Source organism: Coloeus monedula (assembly GCF_965178545.1).
Source record: "Coloeus monedula genome assembly, chromosome: 6".
Taxonomy (NCBI): domain Eukaryota; kingdom Metazoa; phylum Chordata; class Aves; order Passeriformes; family Corvidae; genus Coloeus; species Coloeus monedula.
The window spans coordinates 10040479-10065265 of NC_138786.1; the positions used below are offsets into that span (position 1 = coordinate 10040479).

The 24787-nt window shown below is 42.8% G+C and overlaps 1 protein-coding gene across 1 annotated transcript; it reads left to right on the forward strand.

Annotated features, from left to right (window-relative positions):
- Nucleotides 1–416: 416 nt before the first annotated feature.
- DKK3 (dickkopf WNT signaling pathway inhibitor 3) lies at nucleotides 417–23606 on the forward strand (the record flags this gene model as incomplete). Its single annotated transcript, XM_082283664.1, has 7 exons — nucleotides 417–587; nucleotides 2200–2337; nucleotides 2840–2923; nucleotides 17892–17984; nucleotides 19419–19563; nucleotides 21650–21806; nucleotides 22969–23606. 7 exons carry the CDS (start codon nucleotides 417–419, stop codon nucleotides 23210–23212), a joined length of 1032 nt encoding a protein of 343 aa, XP_082139790.1. The 3' UTR covers nucleotides 23213–23606.
- Between the last annotated feature and the right edge of the window lie 1181 nt (nucleotides 23607–24787).

The window sequence follows — 24787 nt, forward strand, 5'->3', positions numbered from 1 at the left end:
GCGTCACCCCTGTGAGCTGAAAGCATCTTTTGAGAACCTTCGCTGGGAAGCAAAGCTCATAATGGAGGTGCCGCGCAGCTCGCACCTTCCTCTTCCCATCAAACCCGTTCAAAACACCGAGAGAGCGAAAGGTCTCGGGTCTGAACGGGAAACTCGCGCTGCTCCTTTGCCTCGGCACCTCCCCGCCTCTCTCAGCATCCTTCCCCTCCCGCTCTCCCCGCTCCCAGGGCGGGGGCTCCGGCGGGGGCCGAGGGTCCGCCCGCTCCGCTCCGCCCCGCCCCGGCCGCGTCCCGCCCGCCGGCGCTGAGCGCGGAGGGGCCGCGGCAGCGGAGGGGCAGCGGAGGGGCAGCGGAGGGGCAGCGGAGGGGCAGCGGGGCAGCGGAGGGGCAGCGGAGGGGCAGCGGAGGGGCAGCGGGATGCGGCGATGGGCGCTGGTGGCCGCGCTGGGGGCCGCGCTGGCGGCCGCGCTGTGCCTGCCCGCGGCGGGCGGCGGGCGGCGGCGGGCGGCCAGCCTGGGCGAGATGCTGCGGGAGGTGGAGGCGCTGATGGAGGACACGCAGCACAAGCTGCGCAACGCCGTGCAGGAGGTGCGGGGGCGGCGGGGGGCGCGGGGGGTTCCCTCCTCACGTATTCCCCGGGCCGGCCGCACCTGCGGGCAGCGCCGGCAGCATCCCGGCCGCGCTCCGCATCCCCGCCGGCCGCAAAGGAGCCGGGGCCGGCCCCGCCGGGAGCAGCCGCGGCCGGACCCGCGCTCCGGGCTGGGCAGCGCGGGGCCCCCCGGCTCGGTGCCCGCCGGCCCCTCGGGGCTCGCCCTGTGTGCGCATCCCGGGGTGGCCCGGGCCAGCGAGGCGATGGTGCGGCTGCATCCCGGCGAGAGAAAGGAACAGGACGTGGCGAGGGGAGGAGGGAAGGGAAGAGTTACTTGATTGTCTCTGTGCAGCAGGAGCTAAGGCGCACGAGGGTATCCCAAACTAGGATTCAGAGCTGTACGTGTCCTGAAAATGTGTGGAGTAGCATCTTGCTTGTGATGTAATTGCGTGTCTTGATCTCAAATTGCTGGCCCAGAATCGCACAGGTTTCAAAGCCAGGAACTGAGACCAATCCCCAAGCCATTGTTTTATATGGCTGTCAAAACACCTTGTCCCAGCACTGCCCTTTCTTGTGTGCTTTTTATTCCCCTTCCTGTTAAGGATCTTCCTTTCAAGTTCTCTTTTCCCCTCATTCAAAAATACATAGTCTACAAAAACCCTTAACTGACTGCCTGCTTGAGAAACAGACCTTGGTTTACTGTAATTAGAGAATTTCTGAACTTTTACAGTCATCTGGATGGTTGCTGAAATCTACCTCTGTCATCCACTTCATTTAGACTGCAAACACACTGAGACAAACCATTCTTTACAATGCTGCAAAGATGCTTAAGGATGTAATCAACATTTCTGCCTGTTTTACTCTTTCTATAGTCAGCTCTGGATTGAGGAATGGTCTGTGTACAGCACAAAGTGTGAATTGTTTGAGCAGAGTCTTAGGAGGTAAATGGTTTGGACTCAGAGAGATTTGCAACTGTTGTTTAAAATAAACAGACACACCAAGAGACATTTTGTCTTGGGAAAAATCCTGTTGTTCATGCTGGTTGAACTTGAGGCCTCCTAGCTCTGTTACAGTGGTTGCAAATAACAAAAGGGCATGATTTATTCTTGTGTGTTTACAAGATTCACGCCCTTCTTCATCCCACAAACAAAGACAGTAGGAACTGAAACAGAGAATGAAATTCTGGATGTGTGCACCCTCATCTATAGGGCTGCTTCTGTTGACTTCAAGGGGCTTTGTAGATGTTTCTCTCTCTTTCCAGAATATTTTCTCTTCTTTGTCAGATCGGAAAGTCTGTCTGAAGTCTTCGGTGGTTTTCTGTGAAGAACAGAAAAGCTGGGCTCTTGACTGGCATCAGCCTTTGCAGATACCAAATTGCCATTACCCTGCACTCTTTTTCCCCTCACAGGGACTGACTTGGGCTTAAACAGCCCAGAGCTCAAGGGCTCAGCTCAGCCCTGCTTTTCTGGCCCATTCAAGAGCTGCTGCAGGCAGGGTCTGGAGCAGGCAGCGTCCGTCACTGGGGCCTGCACGGGAGGCATGGCTCGGTCTCTTTTGTGACATTTCTGCTAATTTTCAGTTGTTTGGGGTTTTTTTTTCTCAATTTGGCAGATGGAAGCTGAAGAGGAAGGGGCAAAAAAGCTGTCAGAAGTCAGCTTTGAAAGCTTACCTCCCAACTACCATAACGAGTCCAACATGGAAACCAGAGTGGGCAACAGAACTGTTCAGACTCATCAAGAAATTGATAAGGTATGAGAAAACTTATATGTGGTGAGCTCTCCATTCTTACACACCTTTTCTTCAAAAAAAAGACCCCAATTTTACATGTTTATTCACACAATAATTTGGAATGTAAACTTCCCTGATGATAAGGACTTTGGGGTTTTATTGTATCTCCTGTGCTTGCCTAATCACGGTGTTTAGGACACATCATGAAAGGTTAGTGTGAAATAATAATTTATTTTGGAAAAAGTGCCTGCTAAAAATAGGACACAGATACAGCTATGGCATGGGGAATAAAAACCCAACCATCTCCTGCTCAGTTAGCTTCTTTACAGTGTCATTTTAAATAGGAAAGGAGGTAGCCCTGTCATCTATTTTTCCCCCTCAGATTAGGGTATATTAAGAGTGACAGCAAAATGGGAATAAAAGAGGGGATGGGAGCGGGTTAATTATTGCAGAATGTAGGACGGAGAGTCACAAAGGACTCATAAAAACTGTAGTTTGATGTTTTGTTCTTTTCCTGTATCAGGTTACAGATAACAAAACTGGATCAACAGTTTTTTCTGAGACAGTTATTACATCTATAAGAGATGGAGAAAACAAGAGAAATCATGTAAGTGAGCACTTTTCTTTCCTTTTGAAAATCAAACAAATACTTTGGGTTCCTTGTTCAGAAGACTGTGACAGAGTTCACCTAACAAAAAATTTTGGAATCTTTTAAAACACACAAAACCATTGGCGTAAGCAGTCAAAAAAGTTTGTGTTTTTTAATTAGTTTAACTTAGGAATATTATGAACTGGAAACAGAGTTTCAGTGTTGTGGTTAGTTGACCTGTTTGAACATTCAATTTGTCTGTTAAATATAAATGTTAATTATAAAAAGATAGTTACACTGCCCTTTCCAGTGAGTGTGGATAAACCCTTAGTATAACACTGACCGTGTCTTCCACAAAAAAAAATTGCTTTGTGGACTTCTAACAATTGAAAATAACCCCAAATCATCTATTTATGGGGAATCTGTGGAACAACATATGGCTCTATTTGCTTTTTAGCCTAACACAGTGATGGACAACTGATTATGAAATGTCACTTTGAGGAGAAGGGAGAGAGACGGGACAATAAAACCCCTCCGCTCTCAAAATATGGTTGTTTAAGGACTCTCAAAGAAGTTTAAAAAGCAAGAATATTCTTTACCTGAGTTTTGCAAGCACAGGTCCATTTGCTAAACATCAGTAGTCACATGAGACATTCAGCACATACCACTACTTAAAAAAATTGGGTTTTCTTTGGTTACAGTCTTACCAAAATGGACTCTTTTTTGTGCTCTTAGTAAGAATGGCCTTGCCAGGTTTCCTCTGATAGCTGGCTTCATCTGACTAATAGTTTGTGGTTTGACTTACTTTAACATGTCCTGGCTTTTTTTAGAGTAACTTACCTCCAGATCTTTCACAGAAGCAGCTCTGTAACTATTTTATAAAACACTGAAAAAAGAAAAAATTATGGCAGTAGTTTCTAGTTTTAATGAGCACAGAACCTGAAACTAGTGCCTCTTTTCTGAAGTTTTCCCTCTTTCAGCTCATATTTTTATACTGCTGTTTAAGTTTGAATATGGCAAGTAGCAAAATATAGCATACACAAGCAACTTTACTTTTTTTTACTGTTTGGCAAAGCTTGTAGCTTAAGTGAAAAGTCAAGGTATAAAATAAATTGTAGCTATTCTAAATTACATCTGCTTTTATACAAAGTGTTAACATCCTACACAGTGCTTTTTAATAATTATTATTATTTTATATGCATTCATTATATGCAATGAAGACAATCCAAATGGGTTTTTTTCCAAGCAGATGTGATAATCATCTTCAGATCCAGTGTACAAAGGCAAACTTTTTAACCTCGCCAGCATCCCCACTGCAGCAGCTGCTGAAACAGAACTGCAGTTGTTAATGTTTATTTCCCCCACACACACTCATTTTGAACTTTCAGCATGCCCCTGGTACAAACACCTTATTTAGAGGTTGCCAACTTAAATGAAAAACAGCCTACGGATGTACTTGGTCCTTATTTAAGGAGAGCCTGAAATTAATTTGACTGAGAGATGCCTAACAGAAGTAAATCTGAAGATGCTTGCAGACATTAAACATTAAGGAGGAATATGAATCACTTTTGGTACTGCAAGGGCACAGAAATGTTGTAGGAGTAATGCAATTAAGAATTGGAAGATTTGTGTTACAGCAAGGAAAAAGGTGCTGCTGAGGAGAGATCTATGAAGTAGAAGAAAATTTTTGCCCAAATTAAAAGGCAACTGTTGCTTAGATCTGTAAACTTAAGGTAAAAGAATTGGGAAATGAGCTGCAGAAAACTTTGCACTGGGCCCTTAGGTCATTTTTATGCACACAAATTTTCATACCTGAAGTTTTGTGTGGCATTGTGACGTGTGCCAGTCACTCTCCAGGCTACAGGCTTCACAGACCAATAGGTGGTGAGGAGTGATTCCACTGGTTTCATAGGTTGAGTTTATGGGCTTGCCTTATAAAAGTTAAGGATTCCCACAGCTCCTGCACTTTAGGTACAAATTTGGGTGGTAAAAAGAAGAATTTTCCAAGCACCTTCCTAAACCACCTGTTTTGAAATTCAAACTCTATGTAATGTATTACTGCAGTAATTTGTGATAACTGGAACCCTACACCTCCTCAGTTTACATTTATTTTCTGTGCTGAGTTACAAGCCTCTGAAATCACTGGAAGTTTTTCATGTGACCTTTTTGGGCTTTGAGAGATGACACAAAAGCGTCACAAGAAGGCAAAGATGTGTCTGCATTGCAGTAGTAAATCCACTTATTGGCTGGAATGAAATCCAGCACTGGAGAAGCAGCTTTGTGGGAAACAGGTTGTGCCTGCCTTTTAAATCACAGTGCTTGTCCTCCTGAAGCCGGTACCAATACACACACAAATAGGTACATGAAGTGCAGATACACCAGGGAACACTCTCCACACACAGACTTTTCCTTTCAGAGTATTTCTTCCTGGCTCTGCCTCACAGAAGCATTCTCCTTAGACTGCTCTTTGTTACTGATGGCTCGTTTGGCAGTGCTTTTATGGCCAGGAGGCTATCGGTGTTTTAAGTCTCCAGAAGGGGAGTTGGGCTCTTTGCCACTTCTGGCAATGCAGTCCAGTTCCTCAGAGGTGCTGCATTATTGGGAGGCCCCATTTACATTCCCAGACTCACATTCACTTTCTCGGATATCACTGAGCGCTGGCAGTCACCCCTACTGATGTCAGGCTTCAATCCAGCAGACTCGTGTTTTTATAGAGGCCAAACACAGGCAAGAGGTAGCTGGATGGGCATAAAGTCTGTGGAGGGCCTGACATCCATTTGTTCCTGGATTTAAGGCTCAAATACTCTGTAATTTACTTCTCCAGGGAGCACTGGTTAGCTTGCAAATTAATAGAGTATTTTCAGTCAAAAGTTCAAGCACAGAGCACAGCAAAAATAATAGCATTCCCCATTATCCTCTGAAAATCAAAACCTTCTCTAGCTTGTTGGCTAGACCTGTTTCAGTTGTGATACATTAGCCTGACCAAGGGAAAGCACGGATGAAAAATAAAAGGAAACAAAATTGGTACTAGTAAGGTTTGCTACACAAAGATTTAGTTGCATTTCTTCTCACTTCCATTCAGAGTGGTATTTTACATAAGCTCTCTCTTCCAATTCAAAGCTAGTGTACCTGAGCTTTTTTCTTGTCTCTAGTAATTTGAGAAATAATTTTAGAAAGCAGTATTTTCTTTTTAGCAAGGTTGATTTTTGTGTTGTTTTGGGTTTTTCTTTTTCAAAGTTTAATGGAAGTATATCTGATTGGTTTCAATTCTCTTTTTTGAAAGAGATTTTTAAGGATGCTGGTATCTAGGGCGAGTGAACCAGGCAACTGGAAGGATATAATGCATTTCTCATTTCACTTTGGCACTGTGGAGCAGATTCCTTTCTTTTGCTTGTCCCTGGTGGCAGAGGCTGTTGAGGGCATGGCTGTGCCTTCTCTTTAGTTGTGCAGCACAGGTCAAAGTTCCTTTGTGGGAGGGTGAGGAGAGCTGCCCTGGGTGCGATTCTGTGCGAGGTGCCTGCCCTTCCTCCACCATGTGGGTGTGTGCCTGTGTGCACACTTGTTATTTGGGACACACCTTCTGCAAACACAGCAGCTGCTCAGAGAGGGACTTCAAACACCAGCACGTCCTTAGGAGGAGACCCTGTGATGCCCTGGCCTTTATCTCCATAAGAAAGGCTGCTGCTGGCACCCCTGGAGCTCTGGGCAAGGAGGTATCACTGTGAAACTGGGTTTACAAGCTGAGCTGGCAGGTCCTGGTTTATCTGTACAGACAGAATGGGTGGCATCCCTTTTATAACAGCCTCATTTAAACCTTTTCTCTGCCTTTATCTTTATTCCAGCAGTAAAAAGAAAGAAAATAGCTCAATTTCCCCCTTTTCTAGAGAAAAATAGTGGTTTAAATGGTTAAGCTGCAGGTCTTCAAGCTCCCACTTCTCTGCTGATGTCCAGAACTGCCAAAGTAACCACTTGGTTCCTGTTGGGGCAACTTGTATATGATTTCACCAAACGTTCTCAGCCACACGTACTGGAGTTGCTCTCCTCGAGGCCCATACTGCTCCAGGAGAGGAGTTCCTACCAGTGCTGTAGAGAAAGGAAGCTTTGGAAATTGAGAAGGAACAATCAATGGAAATTGCAATTTTTCCATCAGCATCACTGCAGGAGAGGAGTCAATGGCAGAAATTTGAAAATGCAGCATCTTGGTGTTGATTTCTGCTCCCTTATGTCTCAGGGAGGACTCTTGTTTTGGGCAGTCTTATATTTGGGTCCAATTTTTTTGTTTAATTTTTCACAGCACTTTTAGTCCCTGGTGACTTGCACTCAGCAACCTCAAACTATCAATAGACACAGTAAGTGCATTCCTGAGTTGGAATCCTGGTCTCTGTCTAGCCAAAAATCACATAATATCTAAATCTGGTAGGTTTTGTGTGTTTAATAATTTAATTCCTTGGTACTCTAAGTTTGCTTTTCTGTTAGCTGTCCAGCCTGCTGTGCTCCAATAATCACTGGACCAGTGCAGTTCTTTGCACAACACCCCCTCTTTAGGTAATCCTTGGTGTAGGAGTAGATAAGGCAAATTGTACTTGTTTTAGAGAGCCATGGCTCCTCAGACAGGCTGGGTTAGACATCCTTAACCAATTCTTACCATTTTACTGAACCCCCTTTTTTTGTTCCCTTTTCAGTTTCAGTCTTGACAATGTAGAACACAAAGCTTTGGGGCAAGTGTGAATAGCTCTTGAGGACAAGTAGCTTGTGTTTGTTAGAGTAGAAAATGACGTGGAGAAGGGTGCAAAGGGAAACAGGATTTAGCCAAAGATGAGAAGAATCGCTCAATTAGCATTTTGAGTTGCTCTAGTTAATCTGGAGTATTTTCAGGCTGTGAATCTTTTTGTAGAGAGGGACATATTCTTCTTGTATGAAAGGTGTGATGGACTGTGTGCATATGTGAGACTTCATAGCTGACTCCATAAGCAGCAAATGCTCCTTAGTTATGCAAAAGATATTAAGAGATTTAATTTAGGTCATGATGATAGGATGGCCTTATTGTCAGTCACAGTGTATCTAAACCCAGTGTTTTTGACAATCATCTGATGTTCACTGGGCCATGGCCAAAAAAAATATCTGAATGTTAGCCTCAGTGAATGGAAAGACCTGCCAGAAGGAGTTTGAAATACAAGTGTCAAGTCTGATCCTGTACAAAGAGGAAGGTGGGAAATCTCTGTAATTGCCAGCTGCCTGACACACTCCTCAGTGTCCACATCTTTGCTTGCTAAACTCAGTCCATCCTGAGCTGGTTTTCTCTCAGACAACGCTGTGTGGAAAGTCATGGGTGCACACAGAGGAGCAGGAGTGGCCAGTGGGCACAAACATCAGTGCTTTTGTAACGCTGTGGAGGTGCAGTGGCCACGGTGTGAGAAGTGAGGCTGCGGTTTCCATGCACTCACTCGGCTCTCGGGCTCGATGGCTCTGAGCAAACAAGCAGCTGGGAGCAGCTGCTACACCTTATCAGAGGCAGGAGAAGCAAGGTGCCTTTTGCTGAGAGGTGAGGCAAGCCAGGCAGGTGTTTTGGCTGAAAACACAACCAGCAAAGGTCTGAGAACACAGATCAGTATCACTGGTTTTTTTTGCTCTTAAATGGCGGCTTAGATTTCCAGGCAAGTAACTGATGCAACAGCAAAAGGGTTACTCCTAATTAAAGGTATCAAATCCTGCTCTCATTTGTATCAGTGGGAGTCTGAAGCAGCTCAGATAGCTTTAGTAAGTTTACTTTGTTAGTACTGAAAAAACCTATTAAGAGAGTGACAAGGATTCCTTTAATATTTCCTATTAGTCTAGTTTAGTGTAAGTTGTTTTTTTTCTGTCAAGTTAGGGAAACAAAACTGTGTAGTACTAACAAATATTCCAAAAGTCTTCATTAGCAATTCCAGTCTATGCCTGTATTTAGAATTGTTAAAAAATTTGCCACATCCTCCTGTGCTATAATGTGGTATTTCTGTTCCAGCTAAACGCCAAAGAAAAAGAATATTTTAATGCAAAATCAAGTCGGCTGAAGAGCCACCTCACCGTTTTTATCTCTCTGCACTATTGCCCTTTGAGTAGCTAAATATTGAAGAGGGAAAGCTTTTCTTGTGCTGAATTTCTCCTGGCCAAAAATAAGGTATTGCTGTAACACAGTGACAGTGCCTAGAACTGATTCAATGTTCTCAGCATGGTTAGTAAGAACAGACTGGTAAACCAGTGAGTTCCTCTGAAGGGTCCAAAACTTTCTCTTCTAGCCAGTGCTTCACCAGTGTCCATGCACCACTTCTAAAGCTCACAGCATTCTTGTTAGCTGTGGGTACAAATCCTGCCTTGTCTGAAGTTTTCCATGGGCAGGGAGGAATGAAGCTTCCCGCTTCTCCCTTGTTTGCACATTGGTTGCCACATCTCTTCTGCCAACAAGCCGTGATAAGGGATTAGTGAGAGTCAAAGGGAGGTTGTTTTCCTTTTCCCTGGTTTTGGTTCAGTTTTCCTGCTCATAACATGCTGGGTTTGGGTATCCAAGCCTGTGTGATTGTCTTTTACAGATCATGTCCGAGTTGTAGGGAGATACAAAAACAAACCACCATGAATGATTTTACTTTCTGCCTCTCCTAGATCAACATATTTATTCTCAGAGAAATGGGGCTTTTTAGTCTTCTCTTTAAGGTAACATACAGTCAGGAGAGTGACTCTTTCGTGTGGGCTGGTGGCCATTTTGTGACATCTGTTAAGAGATCACAGTATGGATTATCTTTATTGAAGGTCCATCAGCAGTGTTTCTTTCCTCTTGCCATACACATGTAGCAAATTACTCATGAGAGGAAAGGCTTTAAGGCAAATGAGAATTTTTTTCCACTGGTTTTGATTACATGACTTAATCCATTGGCTCCAGCAGCTGCTTATTTGAGATTTTAGCTGAAACCATATTATCTAATGAAACAGCAAGCCTTAGCTGGCAGGGTAACAACAGTAGCTAAAGCTACAGGAAATACAGGCTACAGCACTGGATGTATAGCATAGGTATTTTGTCTTTTTATCTTTTATTTGCATCTGTTATAATCTTAGATTGGTTGAGATAGATACAAAGGATGCAAATAAATGGGTGAAATCTGCAGCTGGTTACATCTGTGTTGTCACAGGTAAGGTGGCAGAATTTGCAGTGGCCGGGAGGTTGGCCCTGTGACACATATATGATGAGCCTAAGTCTTATCTAACCTTCACCTGGACTTTAGGAGGGTTAGATTCTACAAAATCTGTAGGATGGGACTGATTTTATACCAGTGAGTAGGAGGAGAGAGAATGAGTGTGATCGGTGATTCCTCGGCCTTCTGTGCAGTTGTTTGGAGTCAGGAAGAGGTGTGAGATGCTACCAGTCCAGCTTGATGGTGTTTTGTACTATGATTTATTAAGCTAAACCATGGAAATTGAAGGAAAGTGGTGAAGTTGTTTCTGTTTAGTTCTGTTTCATCAAAGGTTTGGCGAAAGAAAGGACAGAAAGAGAAAGAAAGAGAGAGAAAGAGAGAAAAAGAAAGAAAGAAAAGAAAGAGAACGAGAAAGAGAAAGAAAGAAAGAAAAGAAAGAGAAAGAGAGGAAGGAAGGAAGGAAGGAAGGAAGGAAGGAAGGAAGGAAGGAAGGAAGGAAGGAAGGAAGGAAGGAAGGAAGGAAGGAAGGAAGGAAGGAAGGAAGGAAGGAAGGAAGGAAGGAAGGAAGGAAGGAAGGACTGTAGAATGGTGGCTTCAAATGCAATGCCTTGAGAAATGCATTTCTGTGTCAGCTGAGTGAGTCTGAACTTTGTTCTTCCTCCCATGTGATTCACAAAAGAGCATTTTGGCATCTTTTGTGCAGTGAGTGTCTGCCTGGCCTTTGCAGGGGCTGGGTCACTGAGGGGCACCACTGGTGAGTGCCTCAGCTGCCAACTCGTGGTTCTTCACCTCTGCAGCTTACAGAGAACCCCCCTCCACCTGTCCCACCTGTCCTGGTTCTTTCCTTCCTAACAAGTCCACTCTCCCTTCCAGTTAGTAATATATTGTAATGCAGCATGGTTGTACAAAAGATATACAGGGTGGGGTGGGAATTCTGGATCTGTTTACTCATTATTCTGTCTGGAAATGACTCAGAGCCGGCTTGTGAATTTATATAATATGAGGAATCCCTCAAACTTCTTCCCTTAGGAAGTCCAGGGGGAGAAGCAGGATCTTACAGCACACAGAGAGTTTGACATCATGGTGTCAGGCAAAGGGGAGCCTCAGTGGGTTTTCTGGGTCCAAGAGAGCTCACAGCTGTCAGCAAGGGAAAGTTTTGGTCCCCTGGTAGGTGTTTGTCTTGGACTTCATACGTGGTGGAAATCTGTAACACGCTCATACTCTTATGTCCCTTTTGGAAAAGGAGTGTGCTGAAGACCCTTTTCCCCTTCTTCCTCATTGGTGTTTTTTTAGGAAATGGAATGAATATTCATGATAGTTGTCATCTCATGTTGTTGATATCCTCTAAGCACATGATTTCAGTTGGAAAATTAAATTAAGGGAATAAAAAAGGCTTTTGTAATCCCAAGAAATGCCCCACAGAGGAGGTCTTGAAGAAGCTTCAAAGAGTCAACATCTATGAACCAGATGCCTGCTCCATCCTTAGGCAGACATGGATTCCGTGTTCCCAAAATCCTTGAGTGCTGGAGATGATTTATTCCAATGCTATTGCTTTAATTCAAACCCCTTCTTCTTCCACCTACAGCTCATGGAAAATAAACTATTCGATTTCTTCTACAGTAACAGCAGTGTCTTATGCTGTCAACTCTGCCATGGGTAAAATCCACTGAATGTGAATCCTTACCAGTGTACTTCTGTTCCAGTATTATTATCCTTGGCTGGCACCTTAAGCACAATTAATAAGTCTGTTCCAACTGTAGACTACCAAAAAAAGTATATTATATAGGAACAAATCCCATAAAATTCAGGGTTTGAAATCAGTTCTGTGAGGGATGGGGCACAGGTCAGCATCTTACTCTCAGTGTGCTACTCTTAGTTTAGTGATTAAGATTAGCCAGCAGCTACTAAGTACAGAAATCTTGTTTTCAAAGGCTTTCCTTTTCACCCAGCTGTTTCACATCCTCACTGTGTACAGCTACTCTGTGTTGTTTTGCTTGTACAAATTTGCAAAATTGACATAGTTCAGTAGTGAATCATGGAAAGTTTGTAGCTGCCAATTGTAGAGACAAGAGCGGCCGGCATTAAAATTCAGCTCCCAGGGAACTTCATTGCATCAAAGCTGTGTCTTTGTGTGTTTACTGCTACTTACAAATAATGGCACTTTGGAGCTTTGTGGCACTGCTCTGCAGTGACTCCACAACTGCTACTGGAGCTCAGGACATTTGGAATAAAACCCAGGATCTCTCAGACCATGAGTGTTTAGACACAGCTTCTGCTTATCAAAGATTAAAGAATTGTTGTTCTCCAGTTAACAGATCCACAGGTAGATGCATTTCTCTGTTAAGACCATTAATTGCAAACTTATTAGGAAAACTTTGTTTATAAACATGCATCAGTATTTTGACCTCACATATACACACACACACACACACATATATATATATATACACACATATACGCACACATAGACACAGTTCTTTTATTCTTTCTTAGCTGGATAGCTCTTAGTTTCCAGACTAAGTTAATTACCTGTCAGATATATAATTTATGGGGGTTTTCTACCAAATTAGAATAGTTCTTCTCATGTGCCCACTTTGATACCATTGCAAAATAGATTGAAATGAGTACTTGGCACTGTGTTTCCTACATGGGAGCATTTGCAGAAGCTGTAGTCCTGCCAGGATCAGGTTATTATTACTGAGAAAAAAAGGGTGAGGGAAGAAAATGAAGTGGTTGCTTCTGCAGAATGACCTGCTATTAAATTATTGCAAGGCTTACAGAGAGATTTTGACCAAGAGTGAACAGAGCATGTTCTGAGAGAGCATCCGGGCACCATTTTCCTCATTATTCTGAGGCATTTGTGAGGAATTTTTTTCAGTTTTGTTTTTTTGGGTGTAGTTTCTTCTTTCATTGGAGTCAGCTCCTTGAAGCTGTGGATAAGATGATATTTTCTTTATTTCCTCTTTTGACACTGAGCATTGACTGCATAAGGGTCTGATCAGTGACAGGATCACTGTTTGTGTGGTGGGAATAAGCAGGTGGTGTAGAAAGGGATGCTTTGGTGGTGAGCAGTTTATTGGGGGCCACAGACTGCCTCAATTCTCTCAGCTTTTTAACAGCATTTTAAAGCTAATATAGCTGTGTTTCTTTGGGTACCTAAAGCCAAGCTGAACTGCCTTTAGGCCACCTTCAGTTATGTCATGAAGACATATTTTGCATCCATTTATATTGTGTCATGTGGAGAACCAGAAATGAAATTTTCCCAATTAAAATGCTTCTGGGAAACAGGGGAAAGGAATCAGATGAGATTAGCTCCATGGAGAAGTTCATGACAAAACCAAAGGACTTGTGTTTTGTTGTTTGTTAGTTTTGAGCTCAGAAGTCACATTCCTGTTGAAGAGCCACCCAAAGAGCTGGCTTTCCCTCATAGCACTGGGATGTGACCCCTACCACGGTTTGCAGCTCATGTCTGCTCTTTTCAGGACGTCTTTTTTTAACAGAAGTTCCTAATTTTACAAGTACTGTGTACTTGGCAGGACAGCAGTGAGAGGTTTGCACTGCTGGAAAGTATTACAGAGGTTTTGAGGTATTTCAAGGCAAATTAATTCATATCTCATTAAAGACAACTGCGTTACATGCCCTGTCTAGACAACTGAGAGATTAGGAACTGGAATGCTACTGCATTTCAAATTAAAGTAGTAGTTTCCATAAAACAATATTCCTTGCTATGTAATTCTGCCTTTTTTTTAAATACATGTAGGATATAAAACAGGTTTTGTGCTTCTTTTTTTTCCTTACTACTCAGCAGTTTTTGCCATCTGCTGCAGTGACAGAGACCAGTCCTACGTGAAACAACTTGCAGAAATTGAAACAAAACGTAGAAGGGGATTTGTAAACACAGAAATGTTAACTCTTAGAAGGACTATTTGCTAAGAGATGTCAGTTCCAATGTGAACATGGCACTTCAGCCATGGCTGGAATTGTTGTTGTCTCATGGGTGCTATCAGGTGAGCTCTGGCACTGTTTGGGAAGGATCTGTAGCTATGGTTCATGGAGGTTAACACTGAGTTCTACCTGAGTTAAAGGTTTTTGAAATGGGAATTTCATTGTCTGGGGAGTTTTTAATAGACATGTAAAGGGGCTTTTGTTCAGAGAAGCTTTTGGAGCACAGTTATCCCTGAATACTGCCGAGATGCCCCCATGCATTTCCAAGGTTGTTACTAAAACTCATTTTCTAATTGTCACACGACTTGCTTTAGTAGCATTGCTTCCTGTGCTGTGTTTCTGCTGGCAGAACTTCCTTACCTCTCCAGAATAATTGATTTTTTCCTCTCTACTTCATGGCTTGGAAACCTGAAATCCATAGAGGGTTAGGAATGAACACTTTGGAAGGGCTGTTCTGGCTTACCAGCTGTGCAGAAAACAATCCTGCCTCTCCCTTCAGCTCCTTCAGAAGTTTGTAGGCACAAACTGTAACTGGATCACAGTAAGCCAGCAAACTGGGCCATCACACAAGGAGGGGAGAAGGGGTTCTCCTGCTTGAATCCCACTGTTCTCATGCCAGAGAACCACAGAAAAGTTGTATATTAAGTCATGGCAGTGCCTTCCTCTGCTTTCTTGTATTCTAAAGAAGGAGAGAAAGTCTCACTTAAGACAGTCCCTGACAAGTATTGGCTGAAGATATGAGTAGTGAAGAGAGAGTTTTGTTTAAAGTTATCTTTGAAGAAGAACTTTCTGAGAATGGAGGCAGGGTGAGTGTGAGTGGGGAGAGGGAACAGACAAATCAAATGCCAGTTATGAAAATCAGTGAGTCCATTTTGAAGGTTAGACATGATCAGAGTATTTTTTAGTCTACTCTTAGGGTTTTAATTAAGGATTAAGGGGAAGAAGAGCAAAGAAAGTGAGTGTTATTTCAGTACATACTGTATCATCAGCAAAACAGAGTATTAAAAATACTGCCATAGTGAGGTACAGAAACCAGGTGAACACTGCCAAAGAAAGTGGGTTCTGTGTGAAATTAGGTTAACTCTGGCCATGTTGCTCTGCTTTCATAACTTGAAATGAGAAATCCTTTGCTTGTCCCTCTATCCTCCTTGGTGTGCTGTATGGGCAGAGGCTGACGTGGTGCCCAGCACAGTGGGATACATCCCACCAGCCAGTGCAGTCTGCCAGAACAGCCTGTGGCACCTGCCAGGCCCTGGGGGCTGCAGATTGACACATCACACTGGAAGAAAACTCTTTTCTTTTGTGCCTTTCCATGTGTGCAAAGGCCTGAGGGAAAGCACTCCTGTGAAAGCTTGTCCCAGCAGCTCTGACCTGCACAGTCCTGCACCAGCTGTTTCGGTGGTCTGGGAGCTGCTGTATTTGACTATCACCAGCATCACTCACTGTTTTATTCTCAAATAAAATGGACACTAAGCATTCTTTAGGAAAGCAAGAATCTTTGGCATAATCTACCAAAGACAAGAAACCTGAAGTTTCTTTCAGCAGCAGTTGTTTCAGCAGACTTAGGAATCTTTTCCATGATTTTCATTCTCTTGTTGAGTGGGTTTTTCATTGGTTTTTTCCTTTTTTTTTTTTTCCCTGTTGGTTTTGGAAGAGATCCTAATGCCCAAATTGCTTCCAGGTGTTGCAGGATATTCACTGCAGAGCACAATATTATAATAAGAGTCCACAGGATGCTGAGCAAGTCCTTACAGGTACATAGCATGGGATTCTCCATCCTGGCCTCTGTTGTTTATGGCTTCCAGTACTCCCATTAATAAATAGGCAATGCTGCTTTCACTCTGTATTATTCTTTAGCACTTCCCAAGCAGCATATTCCTTTTCCACAACATTAAATTAACTGGTGTAACACAAAAATGGATTTCAGGGGGATGTACATCATTATCACTGTGGCTGGCTGATTCTGCCTTTAAGTTATCTGCCCAACTTGTATGCCCTGCTGCACATCAGAACCCAACACTCCCTCTCCTCAGTTTATGCAGCAGCTCCTGCAAAGACAAAATATTCTGAGAAATAACTTAGTTTGCACAGTTCCAGGAAAAAATGGATTGTTCAGAATCTGTTGCAGCTGATGAAGATGTTCAGATTTGCTCCTTGTCCAGCAACTATTCTGTGTTAAGGTAGCTGAATTATAAAAGGTCTGTTGCCTGATTAAAGAAAGAAAAATAAATAATAATAAAAATGTATATGGTTACACATCTGCATGTAAGCATTACTGAGTTCTGCATTGACTATGGATATCTGGGTGAAGTAAATTGGTTTGGAGTGTGGCACACTATTTCCCAGAGATCATGTGAAAGGAAGCCTTTTACAGGCCAGGAAAGAAACCCACAAAGGGATTTTTTTTTTCCCTGACTGGAAACCCTCATAAAACTGAATGTCTGAACTGGTGGGACACAATTCAGTAAGAGGAAAAAGTTTTTTGGTGTGGGACTCATTAATTCAGGAGAAAGCAGCAACTGGAGAATTGCAACTTTGGTGTTAGGTGGTTTTAGAGCTAGAGAGAGAGTTATTCCATGAGCTTAAAAACTATTATGGCAAGATTTCTCCTTTATGGAGAAGGACAGTTGGAAAACCTGAGTACAGCGAGACCTGGCTGTTTGCCTGAGAGTGGATGGAACAGGAGTGAAACAGTGGGGTCTATTCTGGGTATGGTTTATACAGGGGATTCATCAAAGCAGCCAACAAAGCTACCAACAGCTACACAAGTTGGCCTAGAAGAGCACAGCTGCTGAAGAGATGTGGCTGCCTGCTCACTGGGAACCACAAAACCTCCAACATACTCTATAACATTTGGATATTTGGATTTTGATCCACCTGCTTATGTAGCTCTCAGTCCTCCACTCCTGCCCCAGTCTACTGCCACCAGCTGATCAACATTTTTCACATTAACAGAATTTTTATCATAACAGGAAAGCAAAAAAAAAAAAAAAGTGGAACACACACACTACTGGGATAATGAAGTTGAAAAACGTTGTGGTAATTTATAGCAGCCTAGACCTGGTGATACTAATTCCTTAAAACAGCTAAAATGACTTCTTCTGAATTATAAACATGTAACTTGAATGTCGAGTCATTGACTTGGAAAGAGTCAGGCCCTAGACCGTGTTCAGCTTGTGTTCTATGTTCTGGGTAATCAAACTGCTTGGAAACATCTGAGGTGGCCAAAGTGGGTAATTCAGACAGGGCTGATTCAGGCAGAGCAGCCTTGCCTCACACATGGCAAGAACCCTCCAAAAGGCTGAATCTGGAGAAGATCTGAAGAAAATGAGATGCTTAGTGGAAACTTTCCATAGAGGTTGCACAGATAATCTGCTCCAGCAAGTGAGATTAGTGTCTGCTGAAGAGCAGCCAAGTTCTTACTTCAGAGAATTCAAGGATTTTTGTGTAATTCCTTTTGCTTTTTCCTTTCCCTTCCCACTAACAATGGTCCAAACCAATGCTGGAGTACAGGGGACTCAGAATGGTGTTGACTACATTGTTTCCAGCCTGGAGGGGAAAAAAAAAGGACATTTTAGAGAAGAGGGTTAATCACACAATTTTTAAGATGGGAAAACAGCCCCCCCACCCCCCGAACCAGACACAAATATATCCACTTGCTCCCTGTGTTCTCCCCACTGCCATGCACTCAAGAAGTGAAGCCACCCAGCAATTTGAGGCCAGAGGATTCAGATAAGCCAGGGAGAGGACACTGGTCTGTTACAGAACTATGGTTGTACAAGGAGCCCCAAGTAAGAAATGTAATTAATGAAGAGTTTCTGGTATTTCAAGGAGAGGGATGAATTTTCAGCAAGTCACGCTTTTATCCTTTCCTTCAGGAGTGTATCATCGATGAAGACTGTGAAACAGGGAAGTATTGCCAGTTCTCCACCTTTGAATACAAATGTCAGCTCTGCAAGCCCCAGCACACAGTAAGTCCTGAATGAGATGGGATTTAATGTGATTTTTAGAAACCCAGTAAGTTATTGTTGCTAATGTCAGCAAGTCAAAATTGATGGAAAAGAAGCTGCAAAGCTTTCTGCATGAGGGTAAAAAAGTTTTTATGTTAACATGGAGTAATTAAAACACAAGATTGGGATGACCCAACACCTACCCCTCTCCCTACCTTTTCTTTGCAGTTCTCAGTAGAACACTTGTAGGATAAAGAAAGTAAAAACTGGATCCTAGCTACACTTCTGTTGTAAAGTGAACTCAGGCTGAAGGAGGTGGGATCAATTCCCCAACCTGGAAGCTCCACAATTACAGAGCATTTTTTAACTTAATTAGCAGGTCTTCATAGTGCCAGTGTAGTCCTACACCTTGCCCTCTGTTAAGCACTGCCTGTGGGATCCACTGAAGAAGAAATACAGATTTTTTTATGGCTGCCCAGACAGGGCTTTACACAGACAGGAAAAAGCTGCTGAAACACTGACCTGCTATGACTCCTTAAGATTGTTAATCAGACGACCTAAAAAAGGAAACAAAGTGACTCACATGGTTTTTATTAGGTTGATTTCTTAGGTGTGTGTAGTTGAAACACTGGGGCACTTGTCATACAAAGGTACCTCTAGCTAGAGATTTGCATTTCTGTTTTGCAAAGAGATTTTTTTCAGACAGATTTTTTCAAAGATTCTTAGTTACCAATGAGGTCTGGTTCTTATTACAACTAAAATAAGAATTTTAGTAAGACTTTTTTTTTTTTTGCTTTGCTCTTTGAAAACAATTCTTCTGAACAAACTGTAAATTCCCGACTGCATCTAACAATGGAAAAAAACCAGTAATGTTCTCCATTGATGATGGTTCATTTATTAATTTTAGTTTCCCTTGATTGCAGAAAGAGGGCTCCCGGGAGAACTTAGAGCAGCATTTCAGTACCTAAAGGGGCTACAACAGAGCTGGAGAGGGACATTTTGCAAGTGCATGTAGTGACAGGACAAGGGGGAATGGCTTCATACTGAGAGCAGGTTAGATTAGATATTGGAAAAAAATTCTTCCCTGTGAGGGTGGGGAGGCCCTGGCTCAGGTTGCCCAGAGAAGCTGTGGATGCTCCATCCCTGGAAGTGTCCAAGGCCAGGTTGGATGAAGTGCTGCTGCTCTGCTGTGGATGCTCCATCCCTGGAAGTGTCCAAGGCCAGGTTGGATGAAGTGCTGCTGCTCTGCTGTGGAGGTTCCTGTCTGGCAAGAATTCTATGTGTGCTCAACCTGAGAAATGACGCAGTTCTATTGAGCAGCGGGAACATGACACGTATATTTAAAGTACATACTGTTGTCTTCAGGCTCAGGGTTTAATTCTGTGTGTAGCTGTGTGTGATACATGCAATGAGTGCTACAGTGCCAGTTTTCTCAGGAGCTTTTGCCTTTGGCAGCCCTGCTCACGGGATGTGGAGTGCTGTGGAGAGCAGCTCTGTGTGTGGGGTGAGTGCACGAGAGCCACTGCCAAAGGGGAGAACGGCACCATTTGTGAGAACCAGCATGACTGCAACCCTGGAACGTGCTGTGCTTTCCAGAAAGGTACTCAGGGGTTAATCCTGTTCATCTCATCATGCAGGGGCGTTGCTATTTGGCTCTTTTCAGCCCAGGGAAAATTATTAAATCTCTACAGAATCAACAGGTTGTTTTCCCTTGGCCTGTGGAATGCGCTGTGTTAACTCCATCATAAAACTTCGATAGAATTAGGAGTGAGAAACAGCCTGATGGGGTGCACACTGGTGAAAGCAAAGCCCATTGCACACTAGAGGTGAGACCAGCAGCAGAAGCACAAAAATTTACATTTCTAAAGGGGAGTCTTAGGCATTTAAAAGCAGCAGAGCTCTATGTCAAATTTACACACAATAAAGCAAAAATAAGAGAATTAAAAATGTGCAGAAGAAATTAATGAGCTGTGTGAAAGTGGCTTCTCCTTCCTCTCAGCAAGCAGAGCATCAGAATCACAGTGCAGATACATTTCATACTCCAAGTTTTATGTGAGCCTTCCAGGGCATCACACCAGGCAGCCAAGAGAGACAGAGGAATGACATCCCAGGTTATGTTGTCAGTCCACATGGGAATGTGAAACTTGATTTACAGAAGGGAGAGCAGAAGGTCTCGGGCCTGAAATCAATCCCCAGTCCTGTCTGGTTGAGGTCCAGTTTCTTCTGGTGGTTTATACACACCAGTTCCTCACTGCCTTTATCACAGCTCACCTTATTTTAGTAGTGACAGGACACAATTCCAGCCATCTCCCTACAGCAGGTAGATACTTCCCTAGCTTTTTTCCTTGCTATGAACCAGAGGAGGCCTTGTACTGATGGTTGGGCCTGTCCCACTCTCAGCCTGCTGGTGGATCAGGCCACCAGGACATTCCAGGAAATAAAAGGAGAAAGCTCCAACACCATTTAAAAGTAAAGAGGATCTGCTCAGCTTTCCCATGTTAATGTGGAGCATTACATAGTGGACCTTCAGTATTAAGTTTGGTTAGGAAGGAACAATAGATATATAGTTATTGAGAAAATTATATCTATATATATATATATATATATAAATAAATCAATAGGTAAGAACATTGATGAACATTGATAGAATACTCTTATTAGAACTTAAATTTTTCTATTGATTAGTAGCAATGAATTTTTATTCTCTGTGGCTGTCTGCTTTAGCAGGGCTATAGGGTTTTTCAGGTTAGGCCCAACCTCAAGGCCTTTCTTCATCACTAGAGTATTGCAAAAGATTGTCCTAATAACAATGCATATTTTTCATGTAAAACTTCAGTAAACTGTGGAGTATTCGCTGCTCAGTATATAATGTTTTGAAACTGGGAACTGATAGGTCAGATACATTGAAGCACATGTGTCTGTGCACACACACACATATATGTGTCTTTTGACCAAGCCTGGTTTAAAAACTTCAGATTTTGAATTCTTCTCATATTTTATCCTGCCATATGAGGTGACTGAAGACAAGAGGAGGAAGGGAGATTTTATAGGAACATCTGGAAGAGCTGAATTCCAGACTGAGACAGTGAGTTACTGACATGAGGAAACCCAAAGGACACAGCCTTTTAAAATAATTTCTTACACAGGCTGAAATTCAGCCCTGTGTAGGAACAAAGGTGCCAAGTCCCAAATGCCATCAGACAGCTTTGCCTACAGCAGAATTACTAAAATAAATTAAATGTCTGAGTAGCAGTTCTTGTAACTTCATTATTTAGTCTCTGAACAATTGCTCTGTATTTGCAGCAAAATAACAGAGTTCTAAAGGAGAGAGGTATTTTTCTATTCAGATTTTGAACTATTTATGCTACTCATTGCAAAGGATTCACTGTAATGTTAGTTTTCTTGGGATTAGAAGAGTTTGGAATCTCCAAGGGCTGGAGTTGTGCTGTACTGTCTTGACATTGGCCTCTGAGTCAAGCTGATTGTGCTCATTAAGGATGAACTTCAAATGTCTTACTCCCACCTAGTGGAAAAAACATGGTTATAGCTCCCTAACATGTAAGTGGACTTAAAAAGAGATCAAGCCTGTCTTTTTATATCTTGCATAAAGAATTGAACATAGGGTCATCCCAGTTTAGCAGACAGATAACAACCTCTCCTAAAATGACTTTACTCTGGGCCTGCAGAGCTGCTGTTTCCTGTGTGCACGCCCTTACCTGAGGAAGGTGAACCCTGCCATGATCCTTCAAACAGGCTTCTCAACCTGATCACCTGGGACCTGGAGCCCGATGGAGTGCTGGAGCACTGCCCCTGTGCAAGTGGCTTGAGCTGCCAGCCCCACAGGTAAGGACCAAAGCTGGGCAAACAAGCTGCTTGAAATTTTTGAGGGGTCTATTTCTATGGTAAATAGAGAACACAGATTCTTCCTCACTAGAAAAGGTTTTGACAACTTCTCTCATCTGTAGCACTGAAACCTTCTGCTTTGTCCCACACAGATGTGCCCAACTAAGTTTGGCAACACATGAATCCGGTGTGAATTAAGTGTGTGATTTGATGGGGCTGGTACTGCTTTTTAATCAGGCAGTACTAACAGCTGTTGAGATGCATCATTCCAATCCTCCGCACGCAGTCCCTGTCCACCAACTTCCTGTGTGAGACTGGGCTTCTGTCAGATGTTTTGCTTGCTTTACAATGTGAGACATGTTAAAGGTATTTTAACACAAACTTTTCATAGCTCATGCTTTTAATATTTCTTAAAATGAGTTCTTTGCATTGTCAGCAGTTTCACTGGCAGAAAGTGAGATCATTTCAGTTTTGCTAAAAGCATTTTTAGAAAACCTACATTTTCTATGAAATAAACTCTCCAAGTTTGCTCCTATGCTACCAGCATCATATTAATTTCCAACAAGACATCATAGCTGGGATAGAGATGTAGATTATTATTTCTCTCTTCTGTGTCCAACTCTTTCTACATTTTTTCATGCTTGAAAAGGAATTGGGTAACATTTTGTTTCATAAATGTCATCAAAGGAAGCAAGCAGAGCTGATCCCATCCTTTCATCACCAAAATTTTTGTTAATGCACCATTAACCTCAGGGAAGATCTGTCAGCAAATGTCAGGTCTAGTCAGAACAATGTTTCAGATGAGGATGTAGAAACACAGAAATTAATTAGGGTGTGAATATAGCTGAACTGCCCAGAATTTTCTATCCGAATTTAAAGATTCAAGTAACACTTGTTTGTTACCTGTTTTTTTTGAGAGCCACCGACATCTTGTGTGCCAGGATCAAACATTTTGTGCTGTTAGGATCTCTGTATGTGGAAATCACATTTATAACTCTCCAGCTGTCAAGCATGTAAGAATCAGATGCTTGTGAAGCCAGCTGGGGTACATCCGTTGTGCATTTAACATGTTTTTATGTGAGGAGGCAATGGAGAATTCCATGAACTAGAAGAAGAACACGAAATGATGTACTGTATGACCAGATGTGCCTTTTTCCAACAGCCACAGGTCTACATCTGTGTGTCAGCTGTCTGCCAATGAAACCCAGAACACTGAAAAAGAAGATCCCTTAGTCGTGGATGAGATGCCCTTTCTCAGCTTGATCCCCCAGGATCTTCTCTCTGATTATGAGGAAAGCAGCGTCATTCAGGAAGTGCGGAGAGAATTAGAAAGTCTGCAGGACCAGGCAGGTTTCAAGCCTGAGCCTGACTCAGCTCAGGACCTGGTTTTGGAAGATGAAATCTAAAGCCCAAGCACCAGTTTAGTTAGTTATTTCTAGATTTTTTTTGTCTAGTGTCTTGCCTGTATGACCCCTAAACACACACTGCTGGATAGAAGTGCAATAAATGAGGTCTTCAACGAGCATCCTTCTCTGTGCACCAAACCTGCATGTCCCAGCTACTGCAGAATTCATTCAATCCCTGGACCAAACTTTCTGTCAAATGGGAACCATATGAGTGTTCTGGATTTGTACTTTCCCCTTGTATGTCAGAAATAAACTTCTTAGTACTTGTACTCATTAAAAAATACACACCAGCATAAATAATTTTAAGTTACTAGCAACTGTAGAAGTGACTTCTGAATATGGATGTTTAGAATTGTTTTATTTCTCTAGGGCAAGAACCATCTACTTTGACACTGTTGCAGCCATTGATTTTAAGGAATATTTAAAGGAATTTTTTATTTTTTCTTTAGAATTGGTTTATGCTTTTAATACACCTCATAGGCATAAATCTGTGCATGTTACACGATGTGATTATTTTTACCACCTTAAAAGGTCATGGATTTAAAAAATCAACAGCAAGCCAAGAGTAAAATCTGACCCACCAAACTCCCCAGCTCCCAGCTGTCTCACCAGTTTGCTACCATAGCTCCTCCACTATTGATGGTTTTCTGGGGTATAGATTTCACCATCTGTTGTTGCACATGGTAAAACACGACAAGAGGTTCCAGCCAAGTAACTTTTCATGGCACTTCTTCCCAGAACATCCCTACTGCTCATGTCTAGTTTGGAACAGCAGAGCACCAATAACTGGAACAGGTGTATGACTGTGCTACCAATCTGCACATCTTGCACCATTTCTGGTGCATGAAGGCTTTTCAACAAACTCCTAGGGTACCATCATCATTATACACAGGGAGGATATCTCATCAGAACTGTCTTGACTTTTGGTTTAAGGACTCTACAACCAATTCTCACACCACCACACACACACAGACACCGGCTCTGAGAGGTCACTGAATTTACCTTTTCTACCCCTAATAAAATTACTGTGCTTTAGAGACAGCCCCATCTATACAAAGAGAAGGAATTAAATGTCCCTGCAATTTTCCTGTGTAAAAAATATCCATGAGAGTGGTAACTGTCTGTAAATACTGCCCTCTTAAGGACAGTGTTCTCCCTTCAAGTTCTTGATGCTGCAGTCCCTGAATTTCATCTCTACATTTTTGCCTTCCCCAATGTCTGTTTGAAGAAAATTCACAATACATTTGATAAGTAGTTTTTTTCTCTCTTCCAAAAGCTCTTAAGGATGCTTTAGCAGTCTCTATCTATGGTAAATGGTAGTTTAATGAAGTACCCTACCTAGGGGATGGTACTCCCGCTCTGCTCCTTTGCCCCCACTTCCACCTCCCCTATGTTGGCCAAGAGGCAGCACAGGGCAGTCAGAAGAGGAATAATGAGGGAATGCCTCTGTGCAATGCCTGGTTCTCTAGCTGACAGATTCCTCAGCATTTTTGTTGTGGGCCAGCACGCAAGGAAGAGCTGAAGGTTCTGTTATTGAACACCCCTTTCCCTCTGGAGCGGAATTTAGCTGCCAAT